At 40.2% G+C, this 24,090-nt stretch overlaps 2 protein-coding genes across 2 annotated transcripts in view; both read right to left on the bottom strand.

Annotated features, from left to right (window-relative positions):
• LOC117442831 (NACHT, LRR and PYD domains-containing protein 1-like) overlaps positions 1-17,859 on the bottom strand; it is a 31,796-nt gene extending 13,937 nt beyond the window's left edge. Inside the window, exons 1-8 of the mRNA XM_071202495.1 lie at positions 17,669-17,859; positions 12,253-12,426; positions 7,561-7,734; positions 7,166-7,209; positions 6,937-6,977; positions 2,768-2,898; positions 1,167-1,262; positions 173-346 (exon numbers count right to left, since the gene is read on the bottom strand). Coding sequence (XP_071058596.1) covers positions 173-346; positions 1,167-1,262; positions 2,768-2,898; positions 6,937-6,977; positions 7,166-7,209; positions 7,561-7,734; positions 12,253-12,426; positions 17,669-17,859 — 1,025 coding nt within the window. The remainder of the gene's footprint in view (positions 1-172; positions 347-1,166; positions 1,263-2,767; positions 2,899-6,936; positions 6,978-7,165; positions 7,210-7,560; positions 7,735-12,252; positions 12,427-17,668) is intronic.
• Positions 17,860-18,298: 439 nt separating this feature from the next.
• The window catches only part of LOC139433467 (protein NLRC3-like), a 30,598-nt gene continuing 24,806 nt past the window's right edge, over positions 18,299-24,090 (bottom strand). The window contains exon 6 of the mRNA XM_071202492.1: positions 18,299-18,485. Coding sequence (XP_071058593.1) covers positions 18,299-18,485 — 187 coding nt within the window. The remainder of the gene's footprint in view (positions 18,486-24,090) is intronic.

Below are 24,090 nucleotides of genomic sequence, written 5' to 3'. Positions count from 1 at the left end.
AGAAACTAAAAACATCCCATAAAAAAGACTACCTTTTCCACTCTTCTGTAAAACCCCATATGTCCTTTAGAAAGTTGATTATTAAAGTTCGGCGTTGCATTTTCAGCTGGCCTTTTATAGTTTATGGAAGAATGATACAATACTGCTGAACCAGCAGAGACCCCGTACTGACCAGAGAGTCTCCAGTCTGCAGTCTGGACTCTCCAGAAGATCTCTCAGCAGCTCCACTCCTGAATCCTGCAGATCGTTGCCTCTCAGGTCCAGATCTCTCAGATGGGAGGGGTTGGACTTCAGAGTTGAGGCCAGAGCAGAACAGCTGATCTCTGGCAAGTTGCAGCTCATCAGACTGAATAAAGAAATCATGATGAGGATAAAAATCTGTTTATCTTCCAGTCAGATGTTCAGGTCTGAAATGTGTAGCTCAACATTACTGCGTCCTAATCAATGATCTTTTCCCTGATTTACAGTGACTTTCATTCTGTTATTGTGGATAATCATTATATCAACCTTCTGTTTATTATCTGGGAAACACGTCTAAATGATGGGAACATAAACATGTCTATGTCAGGAAGTAAACTTTACGTAAAACTAAGCAGGACACAGAACAAAGATGAGATGCAGGTGGTTGATGGTGAGCAGGTGTGTGTTAAACAGGTAACACCCTGATGCTGCCAGTGTATTTCATTGAGAAATGTCAGCCTATAGCCACGAGGCGCTGTCTGTAGTGAGGTCTGTGCTGAAGCGTTCCTCTGACGCTGCTGTGGCTTATTTGAAAGGAAATCACACCACTGTTAATAAACTAAGGCCAGTCAGATTCAGCAGGAGAGACAGTAAACGTCCGGTCAGCAGAGCCAGAGTGGAAGAGAGACGATGAACACTTCATATTCATAAAGTACCGCCAGTTACATATTCAAACTTTCCCACCAAACCAACCAGACAGTTAGTTCCTGAAGTTAAATCATGCTCCATCTGTTTTATTATTTTTACTATGAGCGCAGCCGTGTTGCATTCTGGGAGCTTGTTCATCACAGCAGTGGATTTATGCTGCAGAAAGCCGGCACGTGTACAGCCTCTAACAAGAGCTTCAAACATCGCTCCGTTGCTCGAGCGGCACTTTGATAAATACATATTGATCTCAGCACAGAAGTTAAAGATGGAGATCTGACCTGAGAGCCTCCAGTCTGCAGTCTGGACTCTCCAGAAGATCTCTCAGCAGCTCCACTCCTGAATCCTGCAGTCTGTTGTAACTCAGGTCCAGGGGCCTCATTTATAAAGGGATATACGCAAAAAAAAATTCTACGCCATGTTTGCGATTTATAAAATACCAACTTGACGGGAAAACGTGCGGTCCTCCACGCAAACTCTAACCCATGAGTACGCACTAAGCACTACAACGGGAGAGACGAGAAACTGCGACATCGTTGGCAGAAGGAAGAATGAGAGAAATGTGTGGAAATAATACCATAAATAAAATGTTACCTCTCATTTATCATATATGAAGAATTCACTTTCAAACATTGATTGAAGCCAATTTTAAAGTGATTAAACAAACGCCTGTTTGAGAATCCTCAGTGCACACAAAGAACACCATATACAGTATTTGGATAATTGAACAGCTGATTTAACACAACACATTTGTTTTATTTCATGTATGTGGTAGTTAGAGTTGTTGCGGTGGCGTTGAGACGCACAGGCTGCAGTGGAGACGCTGCGCACAGCTGATCGACAGCTGGGACACAAACCACCGAATACAAAAACACAATTCGGATCCACTCGTCATGACTCCACACCGGGGGGATTCCCCGTTCACTTCTTACAGTCTCTCATCAAGGGGGGGTCTCCTGACCTCGGTGCAAACACACTGCCTGAGGAAGGATGTGTATTGTTTTTTCATTAACCTTTTTCGGACCACTTATTTATTTATTTTGGTGACGATCCGAACAATATGATTTATCTCGACCAACCCAAAATAACCAGAATCTGACACGGTGTGAGACAGTGTCTTTTTTAGCTGTTCTGTCGTCATTTCCTGCGATCTCCTTCCTGCAGTCAGTCAGAATGAATGAATGGGCGTTTCTTTGACTATTTATAGGCAAATATGGGCGTTACGTGAAAGTAAGGGAAACCGGCGTAGGAAGTGCTGTACGCACTTTCCTCGCCGGTGCGCAATGTTTGGTGAATCGGGAAGTGGCGGAAAATGTATGTACCTATTTTTCGGATTTCTACTACGTAAGCAACCTTCCCACGTGAATCCTACGCACGGCGTTATACATGAGGCCCCAGATCTCTCAGATGGGAGGGGTTGGACTTCAGAGCTGAGATCAGAGCAGAACAGCTGATCTCTGATCAGCCACTCAGACTGAATAAAGAAAACATGATGTAACTTTAGAAAACAATGTTCCTGTCTGAAATAACTCCAGGTGTAATCATCTGTTCAGAGCTGAAGAAGGTTTTAACGACAGAGATGATGTAGAATCAGTCCATTGATAATCTGGAACTTTAACTTTGATCAGATGTTTAACAACTCCTTCATCTCCCTCACAGCTCCTCAGTACTGACAGCATCTCCACTGACTCCTGGAGCACAGGGTGAGTCTGTGGGAGCTCAAACACTCTCCCTCACACATTCACCTTCTCTGTGTTACTCTGATCAATATGCAGTCATTAGCAAAAGTGGAAAATAATAAATACAATATATTTGTTCTCAGGCAAATTCTGAAAATGATAAACACAAACAGATCTGTATGAACTGCAGTCAGTGAACTGACTTGAGAGCCTCCAGTCTGCAGTTTCTCAGCAGCTCCACATCTGAGTCCTCCAGAGCGTTGTAACTCAGGTCCAGATGTCTCGGATGGGAGGGGTCAGACTTCAGAGCTGAGGCCACGACTTCACATTCAGTCTCTGAGAGTCCACAGCCAGAAAGTCTGTAATATATGTGTTATTATTATTAACATGTGTTAAAAAAAGAGGAAACATTATATTAACCTCAAGCATTTGATGAACAAATATTTGACATAAATTCTGATAGACATTTTCTGTTATTCCATGATAATAATAATAATAATATATAATATTTTTATAGCGCCTTTCAGGAAACCCAATATATTCCCAATATTCCATGTAATATTATATATAATCATTTGTTATAATAGAGTGTAATGTGTTGTCAGTGTGATCTGATCACATGTCCGTGCTCCTGCTGTCAGTGACTGTTACCAAAGAAACAGAAATTAAATATATCACGTGACAATATACGAGATGCACATATTTAAATGTTAATTCATATTTGGATGTGAATGATGGATGAAGGATGTTTTGGCTTCTCTGAGCATCTGAAAATGTACTGCACACACAAACACAATTAACAAACCAATAAAGTTTCAATACTTTCAACTGAAAACCATCAGATGTTCCCAGCATATCAGCATTAAGACATAACTCTGTTCTTGGTGGGAAATGATATAGTTCTTATTTTAAACTCTAATACAGGGCTCTCCAACCTTTTTTAGGATGAGAGCAACTTTCAAAAAATAAAACAAGTCATGAGTTACTTTTACTCCTCTTTTTTTGTCTTTTGCAGTGTATATATTTAGCACATTGTAACATTATTATATGCTGACCTTTAACCTTTGTGCTGTTTGGGTCTGTGGGACCCGTTTTCAGTGTTTACTAAAAGATTTGTTTTGCAATTTAATTATTTTAACCTGCTTTATTGCACGTCCCCCCTGTCCCCAGTGGAAATTACGCCATGCGTGCGTGTGTGCATCAAGTGCAATAAATATGCAAGTTGCAACACACAGAGTAAAACTCTGCCCTCATGTGTTGTAAAGGCTGGCACGACTAGGCTGTGTTCAATGGGGCTGATGTGTTGTGTAGAATCTGCCAGAAGGAAAGGTCAAACTCCTTATGAAGCGGTGAGCTGCCGCTCCACATTGCTTTTCTTCCCGACTGCAACGCTGGTCCCGCAAATCAAGCAAGAACGTGATTGGTCGATATTCATTGTGGGGGTGGAGGGGGGGGGGTGTTGGATAGATATAGAGTTGTAGTAAGTAGATAGAGTTCGCTATGATTGAGGTTTTGTTTATGCATAGGGTAGATTATTTTAATTATATTTCCTTTTTTTTGTGTGTATTTTTTACATTTTGGATTTGCTTGGCGAGCTACTTATTGAGGGGTCGTGATCGACGTATTGGAGACGCCTGCTCTAATACATTGTGATAAAAACGTGTGTGTGTGTTTAATGATAAAGAAACTACCAGAAAGTAATAATAAGTACTTTCTCTGATAACTGTAAGTCCTGCTGTGTGGTGTGATCACATAAGCCGCGGCGTTATGGGTGGGCCTACTGGGCCTAGGCCCACCCACTCTGTCACTGGGCCGACCCATTAATTGATCAAAAATGACTGGGCGAAAATATAGTTTCCAACATTTTTATTTTTCATTATCAAAACTAACAATTCAATAATAAAATAAAAGCAAACATGTGTTTCACTTTAAAAGCAACATGAATTAACATAATCAGGCAACGTAACTAACATGTGAATCGGACCTACAGTAACTCATAGTGGAAGCGTGGGAGCAAACACATCGTAGAACGTCTCGCGGGCGTGCGCAGATGAAGGGGGACAGTGGACTACACAAACACACAAAATACCGCACTCACTAACGATGTCACAACAATCGATGTTCAGTTTTTTTAAAAGAGTAAGAACAGAGTCGCCGCCGCCGGAACCACCACACTCATCATCCTCACAGCAGGTGCCGCCTCAGAGTGACGAGAGTGTGTTTAAAGTTGTGCCCACGCTGAGCTCAGTCCCTCTGCGGAACGTAGCACCCGTTGCAGGATAACAGAAAATAGCATCCCAGTGCCGGACAAATCAGCCATAGATGACCCGGCGGCTACACAGCCAAAGCTCATAAAGTACCCTCAGACACTTTTCGGACAAATGAAAAGGAGCTTCGCTGCCCACATTCTTGGAGTATAGCATTAGCAAGGACAGTGTGTTTTGTAAAATGTACCGGCATTTTAGTGAGAGAGGCGGGGCCGGCGGAGAAGATACATTCAGTCGCCATGGTTACAGGGACTGGAAACATATCGACTATCTCTCAGTAAACACGAATGCAGGGCAGCTCATGCAATAGCTATGGAGATAAATACAAACTACAGACAGTGCGAGAAGTCTGACCATGGAACCATCCTCCATCAGCTACTCAACCCAGAGGGCCGACAGGGAGAGATCATTGAGAAAAATCGGTAACACGTAAAGTTTTACCGGACATAATTCTCACGTGTGCAAAGCAAGAGATTCCTCATTTCATATTGAGACTAAATATCTAGAAAATTGATTAAGAAACGTAGAGCTAACATTTCGTGCCATTTGCAACTACTGGAGCGCACCCTGACGCGGCAGGCCTTCTCCAGCCCAAACCAGCAAAGCGAGTGTGAAGCAACAGTAGGCTATCTGCTGCCCAGCTGCTTTAGTATGAAACGTACCTTCAGCTCATGAAAGCTCTGCAGTATCAGAAGGAAGTAGTCTAATGATACATCTGCAGCCTCTGAAAAGTACCGCGTCAGAGAACCAGTTCCATTTACTCACGGCCGCTCACTTCGCTAGATCCGCTAAAAAGGACAGCAGGCTGCAGTCTAACCACACAGACACACATCAGGCTGCTGTCTAACCACACAGACTCACATCAGGTGCTCGCTCATTATTCTGTATTCTGCCGTTGTATGCTCTTTGTTTCTAAATGTATCAATGTATTGTGAACCAAAACTAAATAACATGCAGCAGTTTAACATTTAATTTCACTCATTGCGGCGTGACGTTTAATCATTTAAATAATATTTAAGCTTCTTATAAGTGAACATGTTTAAAAGAGAAGGGTTTAGAAAAAGTGTCTTTACTATAGGAAACATGCATTCGACAGTTGCCTACAATGATATGCAGGCATTTGTTTTTATTTTATTTTTGTTGACGAGAAACATCTATTAGAACAGGCCCAGCCGAAATTACATTGGCCCACCCAACATTGAAATCCTGGCGCCGTGGCTGGATCACATGCTGAGAAACCTCTAAAGTCCGTCATGTGTTTGACATGTCGCCTCCATCACTCAATATAAAGAGAGAAATGGTACCATTTAACCATTATTATAAATAAATAGAAAACAGTGTTGGTTCTAGTTTGCTCTCACAGTATTTGAAAGCAGAAATGTTAAGTTGTTTATTTGAATAATTAAACTTCTTATCCACATTAGTTTATAAAGTTAATCACTTCTGGACTTAATTGGCCTTCCTGCAGTTCCTCACATCGTCCCTCATCTCAAAATAAATATATATTTTGATTGTGTTTAAATAATGTTTGGTCATTTTATAGCATTACCTGTATAAAGATCCAGTTTTGTGTTCAGGTGAGAAGGATTCAGGAGCCTGGAAAAAACAAAGTTATTTATTTATTATTTGAAAAATGCAAATTAGTCTGGATCATCTGAGTTCTTTGTCAATTTCAAATGGTCAAAACAAAGTATTACCAGCCAATCACAGCGCAGTATTACCAGCCAATCACAGCGCAGTATAACCAGCCAATCTCAGCACAGTATTACCAGCCAATCAAAGCACTCTATTACCAGCCAATCACAGAGCAGAAGTACCAGCCAGTAGGAATATTTCCCATTTCGTCGGGGATCCAGATATTTTAAATGACATCGTCATATACATTTATTGAATCAACTTGGTGATATGTAATCCTCTTAGGCACACCTCCCATTAAAAAAGAAGAAACAAATTAAATAGAAATATTCATAACTCATAATCGAATAACTGAATCATTTCGATCAATTGCGAGCGTTAAAGCGTTTAACTTGACATCCCTAACAATTATATTTTAATTCAGTGGTGAAATAAATACACTTCACTCTGTTCAACTGCCCCTCTCTCACCTTTCTGTCTGTCTTCACTTCCTGTTCCACATCAGAGTCACCTGATGGAGAGAAGAGGTGACACAGAAAGATAATAATGAAACTTGAACAAAGAGAAACATCAGCAGCCAAATTGATTGAATAGAGCTGTAACAAAATGGAATTAAAATATATTGTTGTTGTGCTAAAAAGACCTTTGAAGATCAGGTACAATGTCTTGATGAATTGAGGATATGGTTTCAGTACTCACAGGTCTTCTGGATCTTGGCTCTGATCGTCTCACCATCTCTGATCCTGTAGGGATGAACACAACCCAACAGTTTTAGAACCAGTTTAAAATAAGTGTTTGTTCTTTGAGTCAGCTTCAGAGTCCTGACTGAACTCATGCTTTACATCCCATCATATCTTCTCTGCAACCACTACGACTGCCTGCCACAGCTCTCAGCTGCATTACAGGAAGTAACCAGTTATTAGAAACTAAAAACATCCCATAAAAAAAGACTACCTTTTCCACTCTTCTGTAAAACCCCATATGTCCTTTAGAAAGTTGATTATTAAAGTTCGGCGTTGCATTTTCAGCTGGCCTTTTATAGTTTATGGAAGAATGATACAATACTGCTGAACCAGCAGAGACCCCGTACTGACCAGAGAGTCTCCAGTCTGCAGTCTGGACTCTCCAGAAGATCTCTCAGCAGCTCCACTCCTGAATCCTGCAGATCGTTGAATCTCAGGTCCAGATCTCTCAGATGGGAGGGGTTGGACTTCAGAGCTGAGGCCAGAGCAGAACAGCTGATCTCTGACAAACTGCAGCCCCACAGTCTGAATAAAGAAAACATGATGTAACTTTAGAAAACAATGTTCCTGATTGAAATAACTCCAGGTTTAATAATCTGATCAGAGCTGAAGAAGTTTAGAAAGTGGAAACTCCAGTTGAACATGTTTCCAACGCCAAATTCCAAATGGCCGACTTCCTGTACGTCTTTTTATACACCTCCAACGGCTTTTTGGTTAGTCTCCGCACTTTTGATATGCGCATTAAAGTAAGTATAATATATATAATGATAATAATAATAATCCTATCCTAGCGAGCTGGGTCAAAAGGGTCAAACCTCTGCTCTCAGACCCTAATAAGTCATCTCTGAAGTTCAAAAGACAATCTTATTCTGGGTTGATAAATCATTCATTCACAATCAGAATATCTCTGAGTACAGACGCAGGTAATGAATAGGTAGGCTAAGATGAACTCTTTCTGCCAGGTTAGATGCATCCTGTGCTGCAAAGCAGGATACAGAACAAAGATGAGATGCAGGTGGTTGATGGTGAGCAGGTGTGTGTTAAACACAACCCGGTATCACGACAAGAAGTGAACATGTGACGATTTACCATTTCGTCCCTTCAAACGTGACAGTTACACGGTAATGTTAACCAGTGGAGAAATACCCGGAGATGCCAAGCAAATGCTACCCCGACGGTCGGTTGTTATTGTCAATATTAATATAATAATGATTTATTTTGTAATAGTCACACTCGATTACGCCGATTTTCTTGTTACCCCAGCTGGTCGACACCTCTTTTAGCAGAAACAAAGGCTACATTAATGTATTAAATCGATGTTAATCCATGCGTGTGGATGTGGAATTCATGTGCCAGGCAACAGCTTCGGTTCATGTTCATTTACAAACTCTTCAACTACAACCGTAGTTATGTTTAAAAACATGTTAGAAGGCCTCACGAAATACTTTAATGTACATTTAAATGTTAATGTGAAAGAATGTGTGTATAACAAAATACATCGGTCATAAACGAAACCGGAAACAGACGTAGGCAAGATCCTCAGCTCGATGATTGGATGGTTTAGCCACAATGCACGTTGGGATTTGGTGTTTATGCGATGTGAAATCCTTTATTTAATCAGATTGGTCCCTTGAGATCATAGATCTCTTTTTCGAGGGAGACCTTTCTCTTTGAAAGTCATCACATAACAGCATTGTAATACACGGTTCGGCTGCATTAAATATTACCTATCTGCCGTAGTTCTCTATTTATAGAGCCCTGATGAGAAAACTTCTCGACAAACAGGAAGAACTGCGGCCAAAACTGAAAACGTGACGTGGATCATAAATATATCAGCAATTAAACAACATCTTACATTTCTTTTCACACAATACGTCTCCTTGCAGTATCAACACTAATTCGGCTGACTTTTATATTTGATCCAATTGGTAGATAGGCTGTATTTACACCATAAAGGTGCACAGCTGATAGAAAGGGACACCTGGTGGTTAAAGCACGTTATTGCATTTTATTATTTGTATTATTAGATATTAATAGGAGGAAGTGCAAAACAGACAAACTAATAAGGCTTAATTTAAACATTAAAAAATACTTTAGGTTAAGGTCTTCTTTTGAATAAGAAAAAAGCTTTGGAGGTATAGAAGAAGAATATGGAGGGACGAAACCCTCTTTAATGGTCACACATGCAGAGCACACAGCACACACAGTGACATGTGAATCTACAGATAAATATTAAGCCTGACAAAGTACTTAACGTCTAATATATTGCTTTCCTGCAATGTCAACTATGTTTAAGCACTTATTTTAACTGATATTATACATACGTATTATACTCTTATAAGATGTATGTAGATTGTCACGATCTGTTGTGTTTTTTGTCTTGTTTAGATCAGTCTTTGGTTTTCTGTCTGCGTGTTCCCTCCTACCTGTTTTCTTGAATGTGTTCACCTGGTGCCCCTGTGTTTTCTCCTCCCTCCTCACCTGTCTCTTGTTTCCTTGATTAGTCCTGTGTGTATTTTAGTTCTGGTGTTTCTGTCTGTCTTTGTTAGATCCTTGTTGTTGTTTGACTGTGTTCACAGGGAAGAGTTCTGTTTGTTTCATTTAGCCTTGAAATAAAGGTATTTTTGGTTAAATCTGCATTTAGGTCCTGTCTGCTTCACTCAACCCTGACATAGATAGAATAAGAAATGTGCAGAATATGACAGTTTAATGGTGGAGGTATACACACACATATTGATCTCTTGTAATGCACTGTTGAGGAACCTGCGACCCAAGTTTTCCATTCTTTGCATAACTACACCGTGGTTGTGTATTATGTCAATAAACCTTAGAACATCTTTAAATCTTGAAAGGCATGTGCAAAATAGTCATTATATACAGTCTTTAATGAACTATTAGTATAGAATAACGAGAAATGAATATACTTTATAGGGATCGTATTAATATCTAATAATAAAAATAATAAAATTCAATAACATGCTTTAACCACTAGGTGTCCCTTTATATCAGCTGTGCACCTTTATGGTGTAAATACAGCCTATCTACCAATTGGATCAAATATAAAAGTCAGCCAAATTAGTGTTGATACTGCAAGGAGACGTATTGTGTGAAAAGAAATGTAAGATGTTGTTTAATTGCTGATATATTTATGATCCACGTCACGTTTTCAGTTTCGGCGGCAGTTCTTCCTGTTTGTCTAGAAGTCTTCTCATCAGGGCTCTCTAAATAGAGAACTACGGCAGATACGTAATATTTAATGCAGCCGAACCGTGTATTACAATGCCGTTATGTGATGACTTTCAAAGAGAAAAGCAAGCACACTTGGAATAAAGTATTATTTAATTTTTTTTAAATGTTTTCGGATTTCACATCGCATAAACACCAAATCCCATCATGCATTGCGGCTAAACCATCCAATCATCGAGCTGAGGATCTTGCCTACGTCTGTTTCCGGTTTCGTTTATGACGGATGTATTTTGTTATACACTCATTCCTTCACATTTCAATTTAAATTTACATTAAAGTATTTCGTGAGGCCTTCTAACATGTTTTTAAATATAACTACGGTTGTAGTTGAAGAGTTTGTAAATTAACATGAACCGAACCGAAGCTGTTGCCTGGCAACGCAATCGCACAACGTCACGTCCGTTAATTCCACACGCATGGATTAGCATCGATTTAATACATTAATGTAGCCTTTGTTTCTGCTCAAAGAGGTGTCGACCAGCTGGGGCAACAAGAAAATCGGCGTAATCGAGTGTGACTATTACAAAATAAATCATTATTATATTGACAATAACAACCGACCGTCGGGGAGCGTTTGCTTGGCATCTCCGGGTATTTCTCCACTGGTTAACAATACCGTGTAACTTTCATGGTTGAAGGGACGAAATCGTGACATCTTCACGTCTCAGCATGGTAAATGTTCACGTCTTGCCGTGATACCAGGTTGGTTAAACAGGTAACACACTGCTGCTGCTTCATGATAACTGAGAGCATTATATTAGTATGAGCAGAGTGCACATGTGAGCAAACTGTCCAAAGTGTGTAGAGCTGTTAAAGCTGACAGCTGATCAGCTGAAGCAGACGTGGCTTCAGTGACGCTTCAGAGGAAAGCCCTCATCCTTGCTCTAGTCTGATGTGCTCTGAGCGAACATTAAGGACTGTCTCAACGAGCCCTTCACTTCCTCTCGTGTGATTACAAAGATACCTGCACACATTTATCTAGCATCAAGTGTCTTTCATCAGACCAGGGCTTTTGTTTTGAAAGGACTTCTGAGAGTTGCCCCTGGCCCCTCGCTACTATGATCATTTGAGCTTTTAGTAAAATACAAAAAGAGCCTTCAGTCACTTTTCTATTGAATAGTTTTAGAGCGAAAGACCATTAAAGTGCAGGAACACAGACTTCTCATTAATATGAAACACAACGTGCTCCTACTTCACATCTGAAACTCTGCTCCATCTACACTAACTCATGATGTGCAGCCAGACAAACTCGAACCCTCAGAAACTGAGTCAACTCAAGATCACAACGTTTACAAAGAGGACAAATAGGATGAATTTTAAATGTGAAAACACATCCAGAATCTGTATTTTAGGAACAGTGGAGTCATCAAATCACTGCTTCTTCAGTGTAAACTATTCAGTCAGTAAAGCCTCATGTAACTTCAGAAACATGTTGGAAAACAGCAACAACTGAAACTACTTGTCAGTGTTTGATAGTTTTAATAAACATATTTAATTATTGTATTTCAAATCATTTGTTAAAATGATGATGGAGAAAATAAGATGTATTTCAGGTGTTTAAAGGTTTAGACTCTAAACTTTAGAGGGAATTATGCAGTGAAGGAAGTGATATTTATATTTAAAGTTTAACATCGCTCTGCCACAGTCAGTGAACTAAACCACAGAAGAAGAAAGTAGACGCTAGCATTAAGATGCTCAGTGAGGATCAGAGTGATATCAGCCTGATGTCTGCAGCTCAGAGTCAACACAACTCTCACATATTCATCTCAGAAAGGAAGTTAGAGATGGAGAACTGACCCGAGAGTCTCCAGTCTGCAGTCTGGGCTCTCCAGAAGATCTCTCAGCAGCTCCACTCCTGAATCCTGCAGATCGTTCTCACTCAGGTCCAGAACTCTCAGGTGGGAGGGGTTGGACTTCAGAGCTGAGATCAGAGCAGAACAGCTGATCTCTGACAAACTGCAGCCCCACAGTCTGAATAAAGAAAACATGATGTAACTTTAGAAAACAATGTTCCTGATTGAAATAACTCCAGGTTTAATAATCTGATCAGAGCTGAAGAAGTTTAGAAAGTGGAAACTCCAGTTGAACATGTTTCCAACGCCAAATTCCAAATGGCCGACTTCCTGTACGTCTTTTTATACACCTCCAAAGGCTTTTTGGTTAGTCTCCGCACTTTTGATATGCGCATTAAAGTAAGTATAATATATATAATGATAATAATAATAATCCTATCCTAGCGAGCTGAGTCAATAGGGTCAAACCTCTGCTCTCAGACCCTAATAAGTCATCTCTGAAGTTCAAAAGACAATCTTATTCTGGGTTGATAAATCATTCATTCACAATCAGAATATCTCTGAGTACAGACGCAGGTAATGAATAGGTAGGCTAAGATGAACTCTTTCTGCCAGGTTAGATGCATCCTGTGCTGCAAAGCAGGATACAGAACAAAGATGAGATGCAGGTGGTTGATGGTGAGCAGGTGTGTGTTAAACACAACCCGGTATCACGACAAGAAGTGAACATGTGACGATTTACCATTTCGTCCCTTCAAACGAGACAGTTACACGGTATTGTTAACCAGTGGAGAAATACCCGGAGATGCCAAGCAAATGCTACCCCGACGGTCGGTTGTTATTGTCAATATTAATATAATAATGATTTATTTTGTAATAGTCACACTCGATTACGCCGATTTTCTTGTTACCCCAGCTGGTCGACACCTCTTTTAGCAGAAACAAAGGCTACATTAATGTATTAAATCGATGTTAATTCATGTGTGTGGATGTGGAATTAACGGACGTGACGTTGTGCGATTGCGTTGCCAGGCAACAGCTTCGGTTCATGTTCATTTACAAACTCTTCAACTACAACCGTAGTTATGTTTAAAAAAACATGTTAGAAGGCCTCACGAAATACTTTAATGTAAATGTAAATGTGAAAGAATGTGTGTATAACAAAATACATCCATCATAAACGAAACTGGAAACAGACGTAGGCAAGATCCTCAGCTCGATGATTGGATGGTTTAGCCGCAATGCACGCTGGGATTTGGTGTTTATGCGATGTGAAATCCTTTATTTAGTCCCTTGAGATCATCGATCTCTTTTTCAAGGGAGACCTTTCTCTTTGAAAGTCATCACATAACAGCATTGTAATACACGGTTCGGCTGCATTAAATATTACCTATCTGCCGTAGTTCTCTATTTATAGCGCCCTGATGAGAAAACTTCTCGACAAACAGGAAGAACTGCGGCCAAAACTGAAAACGTGACGTGGATCATAAATATATCAGCAATTAAACAACATCTTACATTTCTTTTCACACAATACGTCTCCTTGCAGTATCAACACTAATTCGGCTGACTTTTATATTTGATCCAATCGGTAGATTGGCGGTATTTACACCATAATTGTGCACAGCTGATAGAAAGGGACACCTGGTGGTTAAAGCACGTTATTGCATTTTATTATTTGTATTATTAGATATTAATAGGAGGAAGTGCAAAACAGACAAACTAATAAGGCTTAATTTAAACATTAAAAAATACTTTAGGTTAAGGTCTTCTTTTGAATAAGAAAAAAGCTTTGGAGGTATAGAAGAAGAATATGGAGGGACGAAACCCTCTTTAATCGTCACACATGCAGAGCACACAGCACACACAGTGACATGTGAATCTACAGATAAATATTAAGCCTGACAAAGTACTTAACGTCTAATATATTGCTTTCCTGCAATGTCAACTATGTTTAAGCACTTATTTTAACTGATATTATACATACGTATTATACTCTTATAAGATGTATGTAGATTGTCACGATCTGTCTGTGTTTTGTCTTGTAGATCTGTCTTTGGTTTCCTGTCTGTGTGTTCCCTCCTACCTGTTTTCTTGAATGTGTTCACCTGGTGCCCCTGTGTTTTCTCCTCCCTCCTCACCTGTCTCTTGTTTCCTTGATTAGTCCTGTGTGTATTTTAGTTCTGGTGTTTCTGTCTGTCTTTGTTAGATCCTTGTTGTTGTTTGACTGTGTTCACAGGGAAGAGTTCTGTTTGTTTAATTTAGTCTTGAAATAAAGGTATTTTCGGTTAAATCTGCATTTAGGTCCTGCCTGCTTCACTCAACCCTGACATAGATAGTATAAGAAATGTGCAGAATATGACAGTTTAATGGTGGAGGTATACACACACATATTGATGTCTTGTAATGCACTGTTGAGGAACCTGCGACCCAAGTTTTCCATTCATTGCATAACTATACCGTGGTTGTGTATAATATGTCAATAAACCTTAGAAAATCTTGAAATCTTGAAAGGGATGTGCAAAATAGTCATTATATACAGTCTTTAATGAACTATTAGTAGAGAATAACGAGTAATGAATATACTTTATAGGGATCCTATTAATATCTAATAATTAGGGCCGGGACTTTAACGCGTTAATTAAGATGAATTAATTACACAAAAGTTAACGCGTTAAAAAAATTAACGCATTTTAATCGCACTTATTTTTGCACAGCGGAACGTTTCTCACTGGATGAGTTTCAGGCGTACCGATTATACTGGAGCACCAACTAACGTTCATGACTTCAGCATGGGACTTCAAACAACAACAAACCACGGTGAACAATAGTCAAACATGAACGAACAAGCTGATGAGACCGCTTTGGTCGGCCCCCGTGGATGGGACATTTTGTTTAAAAAAACGGACGGATGGAAGCGTCGATAAGAGCACGGTTGTGTGCAAATTATGCAAAAAATAATTTGCATATCACCGCAGCACATCAAGCCTCACCTAAATGCAAAGCATGTAGCAGCTAGCGTGGACGTTAGCCCGACTCCGAGTGCAAGGAACCACACCCTGACCCAACCCACACTCAACCAGATGACTGGTTTCAGGGCCAGGATAAGTAAGTCCACGTCTGAGAAAATAACCAACTCCCTGGCTCACTGGATTGCACTCGACTGTAGACCACCTGGAGTAAAATCCATGTGGAAATGGCTTCTCACTGTTCTCAGGTCAGATATGTATATTTGATTAAAAATGCGATTAATTTCAATTAATTAATTACAAAGCCTCTAATTAATTAGATTCATTTTTTTAATCGAGTCCTGGCTCTACTAATAATACAAATAATGAAATTCAATAACGTGCTTTAACCACCAGGTGTCCCTTTCTATCAGCTGTGCACCTTTATGGTGTAAATACAGCCTATCTACCAATTGGATCAAATATAAAAGTCAGCCGAATTAGTGTTGATACTGCAAAGAGACGTATTGTGTGAAAAGAAATGTAAGATGTTGTTTAATTGCTGATATATTTATGATCCACGTCACGTTTTCAGTTTCGGCGGCAGTTCTTCCTGTTTGTCTAGAAGTCTTCTCATCAGGGCTCTATAAATAGAGAACTATAGCAGATACGTAATATGTAATGCAGCCGAACCGTGTATTACAATGCCGTTATGTGATGACTTTCAAAGGGAAAAGCAAGCACACTCGGAATAAAGTATTATTTTATTTTTTTTAAATGTTTTCGGATTTCACATCGCATAAACACCAAATCACATCATGCATTGCGGCTAAACCATCCAATCATCGAGCTGAGGATCTTGCCTACGTTTGTTTCCGGTTTCGTTTATGATGGATGTATTTTGTTATACACACATTCCTTCACATTTCAATTTAAATTTACATTAAAGTATTTCGTGAGGCCTTCTAACATGTTTTTAAACATAACTACGGTTGTAGTTGAAGAGTTAAATTAACATGAACCGAAGCTGTTGCCTGGCAACGCAATCGCATAACGTCACGTCCGTTAATTCCACATCCACACGCATGGATTAACATCGATTTAATACATTAATGTAGCCTTTGTTTCTGCTCAAAGAGGTGTCGACCAGCTGGGGCAACAAGAAAATCGGCGTAATCGAGTGTGACTATTAAAAAATAAATCATTATTATATTAATATTGACAATAACAACCGACCGTCGGGGAGCGTTTGCTTGGCATCTCCGGGTATTTCTCCACTGGTTAACAATACCGTGTAACTTTCACGTTTGAAGGGACGAAATCGTGACATCTTCACGTCTCAGCATGGTAAATGTTCACGTCTTGCCGTGATACCAGGTTGGTTAAACAGGTAACACACTGCTGCTGCTTCATGATAACTGAGAGCATTATATTAGTATGAGCAGAGTGCACATGTGAGCAAACTGTCCAAAGTGTGTAGAGCTGTTAAAGCTGACAGCTGATCAGCTGAAGCAGACGTGGCTTCAGTGACGCTTCAGAGGAAAGCCCTCATCCTTGCTCTAGTCTGATGTGCTCTGAGCGAACATTAAGGACTGTCTCAACGAGCCCTTCACTTCCTCTCGTGTGATTACAAAGATACCTGCACACATTTATCTAGCATCAAGTGTCTTTCATCAGACCAGGGCTTTTGTTTTGAAAGGACTTCTGAGAGTTGCCCCTGGCCCCTCGCTACTATGATCATTTGAGCTTTTAGTAAAATACAAAAAGAGCCTTCAGTCACTTTTCTATTGAATAGTTTTAGAGCGAAAGACCATTAAAGTGCAGGAACACAGACTTCTCATTAATATGAAACACAACGTGCTCCTACTTCACATCTGAAACTCTGCTCCATCTACACTAACTCATGATGTGCAGCCAGACAAACTCGAACCCTCAGAAACTGAGTCAACTCAAGATCACAACGTTTACAAAGAGGACAAATAGGATGAATTTTAAATGTGAAAACACATCCAGAATCTGTATTTTAGGAACAGTGGAGTCATCAAATCACTGCTTCTTCAGTGTAAACTATTCAGTCAGTAAAGCCTCATGTAACTTCAGAAACATGTTGGAAAACAGCAACAACTGAAACTACTTGTCAGTGTTTGATAGTTTTAATAAACATATTTAATTATTGTATTTCAAATCATTTGTTAAAATGATGATGGAGAAAATAAGATGTATTTCAGGTGTTTAAAGGTTTAGACTCTAAACTTTAGAGGGAATTATGCAGTGAAGGAAGTGATATTTATATTTAAAGTTTAACATCGCTCTGCCACAGTCAGTGAACTAAACCACAGAAGAAGAAAGTAGACGCTAGCATTAAGATGCTCAGTGAGGATCAGAGTGATATCAGCCTGATGTCTACAGCTCAGAGTCAACACAACTCTCACATATTCATCTCAGAAAGGAAGTTAGAGATGGAGAACTGACCCGAGAGTCTCCAGTCTGCAGTCTGGGCTCTCCAGAAGATCTCTCAGCAGCTCCACTCCTGAATCCGGCAGAGCGTTGAAACTCAGGTCCAGATCTCTCAGATGGGAGGGGTTGGACTTCAGAGTTGAGGCCAGAGCAGAACAGCTGATCTCTGACAACCAGCAGCTCCACAGTCTGAATAAAGAAATCATGATGAGGATACAATTCCATTTATAATCCAGTCAGATGTTCAGGTCTGAAATGTGTAGCTCAACATTACTGCGTCCTAATCAATGATCTTTTCCCTGAATTACAGTGACTGTCATTCTGTTATTGTGGACAATCATTATATCAACCTTCTGTTTATTATCTGGGAAACACGTCTAAATGATGGGAACATAAACATTTCTGTGTCAGAAAGTAAACTTTACGTAAAACTAATATTAGTTCAGAGGACCTTCTTTATTCAGACCATTTACTAAAGAAAACATACATTTACTAATAACTAATAACAGTGGAACAATAATAGTTTATTTAGGAAACAATCAACATTTACGACAACATTTACAAACGTATGGATGTAATATATATATGATGAAGAATCAGGTTGAATAACTAATGAAACATGAGATCTCCAGCAGGAACAGAGAGTCAGTGAATTGACCTGAGAGTCCTCAGTCTGCAGTCTGGACTCTCCAGAAGATCTCTCAGCAGCTCCACTCCTGAATCCTGCAGATGGTTCTGACTCAGGTCCAGATGTCTCAGATGGGAGGGGTTGGACTTCAGAGCTGAGATCAGAGCAGAACAGCTGATCTCTGACAAGCTGCAGTGCCTCAGACTGAATAAAGAAAACATGATGTAACTTTAGAAAACAATGTTCCTGTTTGAAATAACTCCAGGTTTAATAATCCGATCAGAGCTGAAGAAGTTTAGAAAGTGGAGACTCCAACAGGTTAAAAACTGTGAGACAGAAAAAGTTATATATAATATAGTCCGTGTTTTTCTTATGTCAATAGTTTTATTTCGTAAACCAGTGAACAGAGAGGAGACTGCAGGCTCTTTGGTTTCTGCTCTTAGTCTTACTAAATGATCATAGATCTTTGGGGAGAGGGGCGGGACTCCCAGAAGATAATGAAGAACTAAAGCCCTCGCTCATTAACGTGGGGGAGGCTTTATAAAGAATGACATCATCAAGGCATGTATATTAATATTTCAGTGAGAAATGTCAGCCTATAGCCACGAGGCGCTGTCTGTAGTGAGGTCTGTGCTGAAGCGTTCCTCTGACGCTGCTGTGGCTCGTTTGAAAGGAAATCACACCACTGTTAATAAACTATGGCCAGTGTTAGAAATTAAAATCAATGTTTTATGGCATAATGTACCTTAAACATACCGTCAGTTTAAATGCTATTTTATTCTGGAAAAAACTGGAAGTTCTCAATACCAAGCTTTTATTCTGAAAATCCTTCATGACGACATCCGGGACTACCGTCCATTAGTATCATTAAAGTGGCTATTGACGCCGTTAACATGTATTACATATAAAGTTATGAAAGAGATAAGGAGGAGAAAAGGCATGTGGAAGTAAGCAATGAATGTAACATTTCGAAATCCTCTGTTTAACGCGATATCGGACACAGGAGAACGAGGGGGGAAGTCCCCTACGTCACTACAGCTCCCAGAAAGGAGGAGCGAACAGCCAAGTGGGAAGGACGAATGCTTGTAAGCTCTCTTCTGCACGGCCATCAGGGGGAGAGGAAGCTGCAGACTTTCTCTCCTGATTGAACAATATCCTGTTTGTAACATTACCGCGCTTTTTATTAATTAAAGTACCAATTTTGAACCTTCTCAGAGACTCCATTTAGTCTCCTTTTTAAGCTTCTTACCTGGACGCGAGAATAACGAACACAGCATAACAATTGGTGACCCTGACGTGATTTTGTGCCACCGGGAGAGCAGTTGCAGTTTTCAAAGGAGCTTGAACAATGCTAGCAGATATACACTCGGGCCCATACAGAAAGGTAAAAGAAGTACCTGTTTATTCAAAATCTTCAATAGATTACATAGTGAACAATAGGAGTGTGTGTTTGTCTGGTAAGTTGGACTCCTGAGAAAGACTGCCTAAATTAATGTTAAAACAACCAAATTTATAACAATAAGAATTATATACCTTGGGGCGTTGCTTTGTCACAAGCAGGGTGAGTTCAAATGTCTTCTTTTTCTTACATTTAACCCTGCATGCTACTAATTTGTGTGTGTTAGTATTTTACATATAAATGTGTGTGGTCATTGTACTTTGGATAGGTGTCTTGTTGCGTTTTCATGTAGGTGTCTCTTGTTACGTTAGTAGTTAGTTAGCCTATGGCGTAAGGATATATAAGTCCATTTAACGATTATTGTTAAGATCTATGAGACATAGCGAATTGGTTACGGACCAAGTAATTGAAAACCATCAAGGCATAGCGAGTCAACTTAGGGTTGAGTAACTGAAGACAGTGCTAGTCGAAAACAGTTGAGAACTGTTTTAAAAAAGTCCTTTTTGAGGAAAAGGCTTGATTAAGGTGTAAGCCTTTATCAGTGGTCATAACTGTTCTATTTTCAACCAAGATAGTGCGGGTGGAATACGGTATTTGGGGTTACAGCAGCATTACGTTAAATTGACGACGGTCATTTAATAGTCGCTAATAGGTTTCCATAATACTTCCACCTAATGTGTCTAAATGGCAGCAGTTGACCAATAGTGGACTATAAAGTCAAATATTACTCAGATAGGTTTATAGCTTAAGCGTAAGGGTTCCTAACTTTAAGTGATGATATCAATAAGATAAAGCCAATTTTTTTCCATAGTAAACTAGATAGAAATGTTATTTTAAACTGCAGTGTTGTTTTGTGTTGAATTTTCTTGACAAGATTGCACCCCGCCATTATTTAAACCACCCCTGTGAGAGACACGAGGTGTGTTTTCAAATCCCTTTGTTCTTCAGGTTAAAGGTTGGAAAATCAATTGCCATCTTGTTTAGCCCTCATGCTGAAAATAAGCCACACGGCAGTCGCCATTTCGTAAAATGCTAATTGAAAGTACTCTGTTTGTTTTTACACACTCAGTCGCACTCAGTTTGGTATTTGTAGGAGTCTAGTTTTGGAAGTATTTCTGCTTCGGTTTATTTGAGATATCCTTGTTTGCAAGTGTGTTTTGGCGGTTATGGGCTGTGTTGTTTAACCATATTCTAATTTTCTTCCCATTTTTAAGGAAATAAGCTTCTTCTTGTTAAAAAGAGGTCAGTTTTGCAACAGCTATCCCTAGTGGATTGAGCTGGAAATTACAACAGCGCACTCTGCTGGTAATACAGAATTATTACAAAGATACTATAACATTTTGAAGCTTGATTTTAAGTGTTATGAATGAACACATGCGCCAATCGCCAGGATAGAATTACAAAGTGGTTTCTAATTAAAAGATGAGAAACTTTACATAATAGACTTTCAAACTAGACTGTAGAATATTCAAACACCAATTTATTGAAGCTAACACAAGTTTTTACATTTGCATAATTCTGTACACAGTAGATTTAGATTTTCACCAGATTTCTATTTTCATATCTCAAGGTCAAAACCATACACTGTACAATTTTTTGTTTAACATTTCAGACTTGAAATTTGCATAATTTTTATCTTTTAATTAACTTTATTAATATTTTACAAAAAACGTTCTCATAAAAAAAAATCTATAAATCTTTAAAAAAAATCTATAACTTTAAAAAAAAAAAACTCTTAACAACTAAAACCCCTCCAGATTTAAAGTTAAGTTCGGAAGACATAGGATATTATTTATCAAGAACGAAGGTGCTAGTCGGAGGATTAGTGTTTCAATCTTTGATAACTTAATAATATTCATTCGAATAGGAAGAGAGCATGACACCGAAATAAACTAAGTTGAGACCAGAAGCAGAGTCAGGCTCAACTGCAGATATTAAGGAAAGTCTTTCCAATTAAAAGACAGAAGACATGGAACCAAATAGAGAAACTGTTGGAACAGTGGCAAACAAGAGGACTGATTCCAGCAGATGATCAACCTGGACCAACAAAAGCCCATAGAAGAGCAGTACTCGACTATGAGCACAAACAATGCCTACAACAGCTAACTATATGGAGGGAAGCTGAAGAAAGATGTATAAGAGTTACAAGTCTGATACTCCATCTGGAATACAGTGTACTCCTTGACCTGGTTGCTACACCTCCTTGGACGCAGAAACCGCTGTAAGTAATAATCTTGTTTAATTAGACTTCTCTATTTCAGTTATTCTACTCTGTATAATTGTTCTGTAGTTGTTGTAGCTAAAAGGGCACTTTTGAGAGAATTTAAATCTCAGATCTGACCACGTGAAACTGTCACTGCGTCCAGTTTCTGTCTGGGCTGCATTTAAATCCGCACCCCTCTGCGTTGATTGTGCGTGACGTGTAGAAACAGCTGGAGAAACCAGTTCTCAGCTGACAAAGCAGTTAAATAGCGGTCTCAAAAACTGGTTAATTCAGTGTACTCCTTGACCTGGTTGCTACACCTCCTTGGACGCAGAAACCGCTGTAAGTAATAATCTTGTTTAATTAGACTTCTCTATTTCAGTTATTCTACTCTGTATAATTGTTCTGTAGTTGTTGTAGCTAAAAGGGCACTTTTGAGAGAATTTAAATCTCAGATCTGACCACGTGAAACTGTCACTGCGTCCAGTTTCTGTCTGGGCTGCATTTAAATCCGCACCCCTCTGCGTTGTCGCCCATCAGCTGTAGAGAGTTAACTAACTAGAGGGGCGTGGCACCTTAGCTGTGAGAACTCAGCAATCAGGCGTCCATTTAGGCAGCTGTTTCTTGAGCGTCAGCGGCAGCGTCAGACAGCCGAAGACTGCCAAAGACATTGGAGTCCTGCGGGAGTAAGACTGCCAAAGACATTGGAGTCCTGCGGGAGTCACGAGGGTGGCAAATCCTACTCTAATTTGAGCTAAGTATCACTGGTGTCTTATTCTTATTTTTCTTTTGTTTAGCTTTCTAGCCCCTCATGCTATAATCATGTGTATTTTCTCCATTCCTGTTCATGTGTCTTCTCGCAATTATCACTGGCCCCGTGTATCTCCTAATCGCTATAACCGGCCCGCTCTCGTCTATCCCACATGCTCCACTGAGATCCAGCACCTAGTTTCAGGCGGCCTGTGGAACTGCCAGTCAGCTGTTCCTAAGGCTGACTTCATCTCTGGCTCCGCCTCCCTGCAGTCCCTGGATTTCCTTGCTCTCACTGAGACGTGGATTACTCCATCCAACACATCCACCCCAGCAGCTCTCTCCACAGCATATTCCTTCTCCCATACACCCAGACCCACTGGTAGAGGAGGTGGCACTGGTCTCCTGCTCTCTCCCAAATGGAGCTTTTCCCTCTTCAAGCTACCTAACTTCACTCCTTCCACCTTTGAATTCCATGCCGTCACTGTGACCCATCCTATACAACTGACCATTGTTGTTCTCTACCGTCCACCAGGAGCCTTGGGGGACTTCTTGGGTGAATTAGATCATCTCCTCTCACACATCCCTGAAACTGGCCCTCCCGCTGTACTTCCCGGAGACTTCAACCTCCAGACAGGGAAGATAGACGAACTAACATCTCTGTTAACCACCTTTGCTTTCTCACTGTCTCCGTCCCCACCGACTCATAAAGCTGGCAATGTCCTCGATCTCATATTCTCAAGGAACTGCACTACTTCTAACCTCTCTGTAAACCCGCTCCACACCTCCGATCACTTCTTCATTTCATTCTCTTTACCCCTTTCCAAACATAACAAACTAATCTCTTCTCATCCTGCACTTGTCCGCCGTAACCTCCGTTCCCTCTCCCCCTCTACCTTTGCCTCCTCGGTGCTCTCAGCCCTCCCTTCCTCTGACTCGTTCCAACTCCTGCCTCCAAACTCTGCTGCAGAAACTCTCCTCTCTACTCTCTCATCCTCTCTGGACTCTCTCTGTCCTCTCACATCTCGGCAGGCTCGTCAGTCCCCTCCTGCTCCCTGGCTAAATGATGCACTGCGTGCTAATAGAACCGTCCTTAGGGCAGCAGAGCGGAAATGGTGGAAATCCAAACACCGTGACGACCTCCTAACCTATCAGGCTCTCCTCTCCTCTTTCTCTGCTTCCATCTCTCAGACAAAAAGCACTTTCTTTCAAGATAAGATCCAATCTTCCTATTCCAATCCTAAAAAACTATTTTCCATCTTCTCCACCCTCTTGGACCCCCCCAAAGCCCCTTCCCCCTCCTCCCTTCTGTCAAGCGACTTTGTTAACCACTTTGAAAAAAAGGTTTACGACATTCGCTCTTCTTTTTCTGACTCACCCCTACTCACCGCCGGATCACCTGAGCCACCTTCAACCGGCACACTAACCTCCTTTTCCCCTCTCTCTCCAAGTGAGGT

Source organism: Pseudochaenichthys georgianus, unplaced genomic scaffold, assembly GCF_902827115.2.
Source record: "Pseudochaenichthys georgianus unplaced genomic scaffold, fPseGeo1.2 scaffold_482_arrow_ctg1, whole genome shotgun sequence".
Taxonomy (NCBI): Eukaryota; Metazoa; Chordata; class Actinopteri; order Perciformes; family Channichthyidae; genus Pseudochaenichthys; species Pseudochaenichthys georgianus.
Note: the sequence above shows the minus strand (reverse complement) of the source record. Positions and strands in the feature narration are given on the sequence as shown.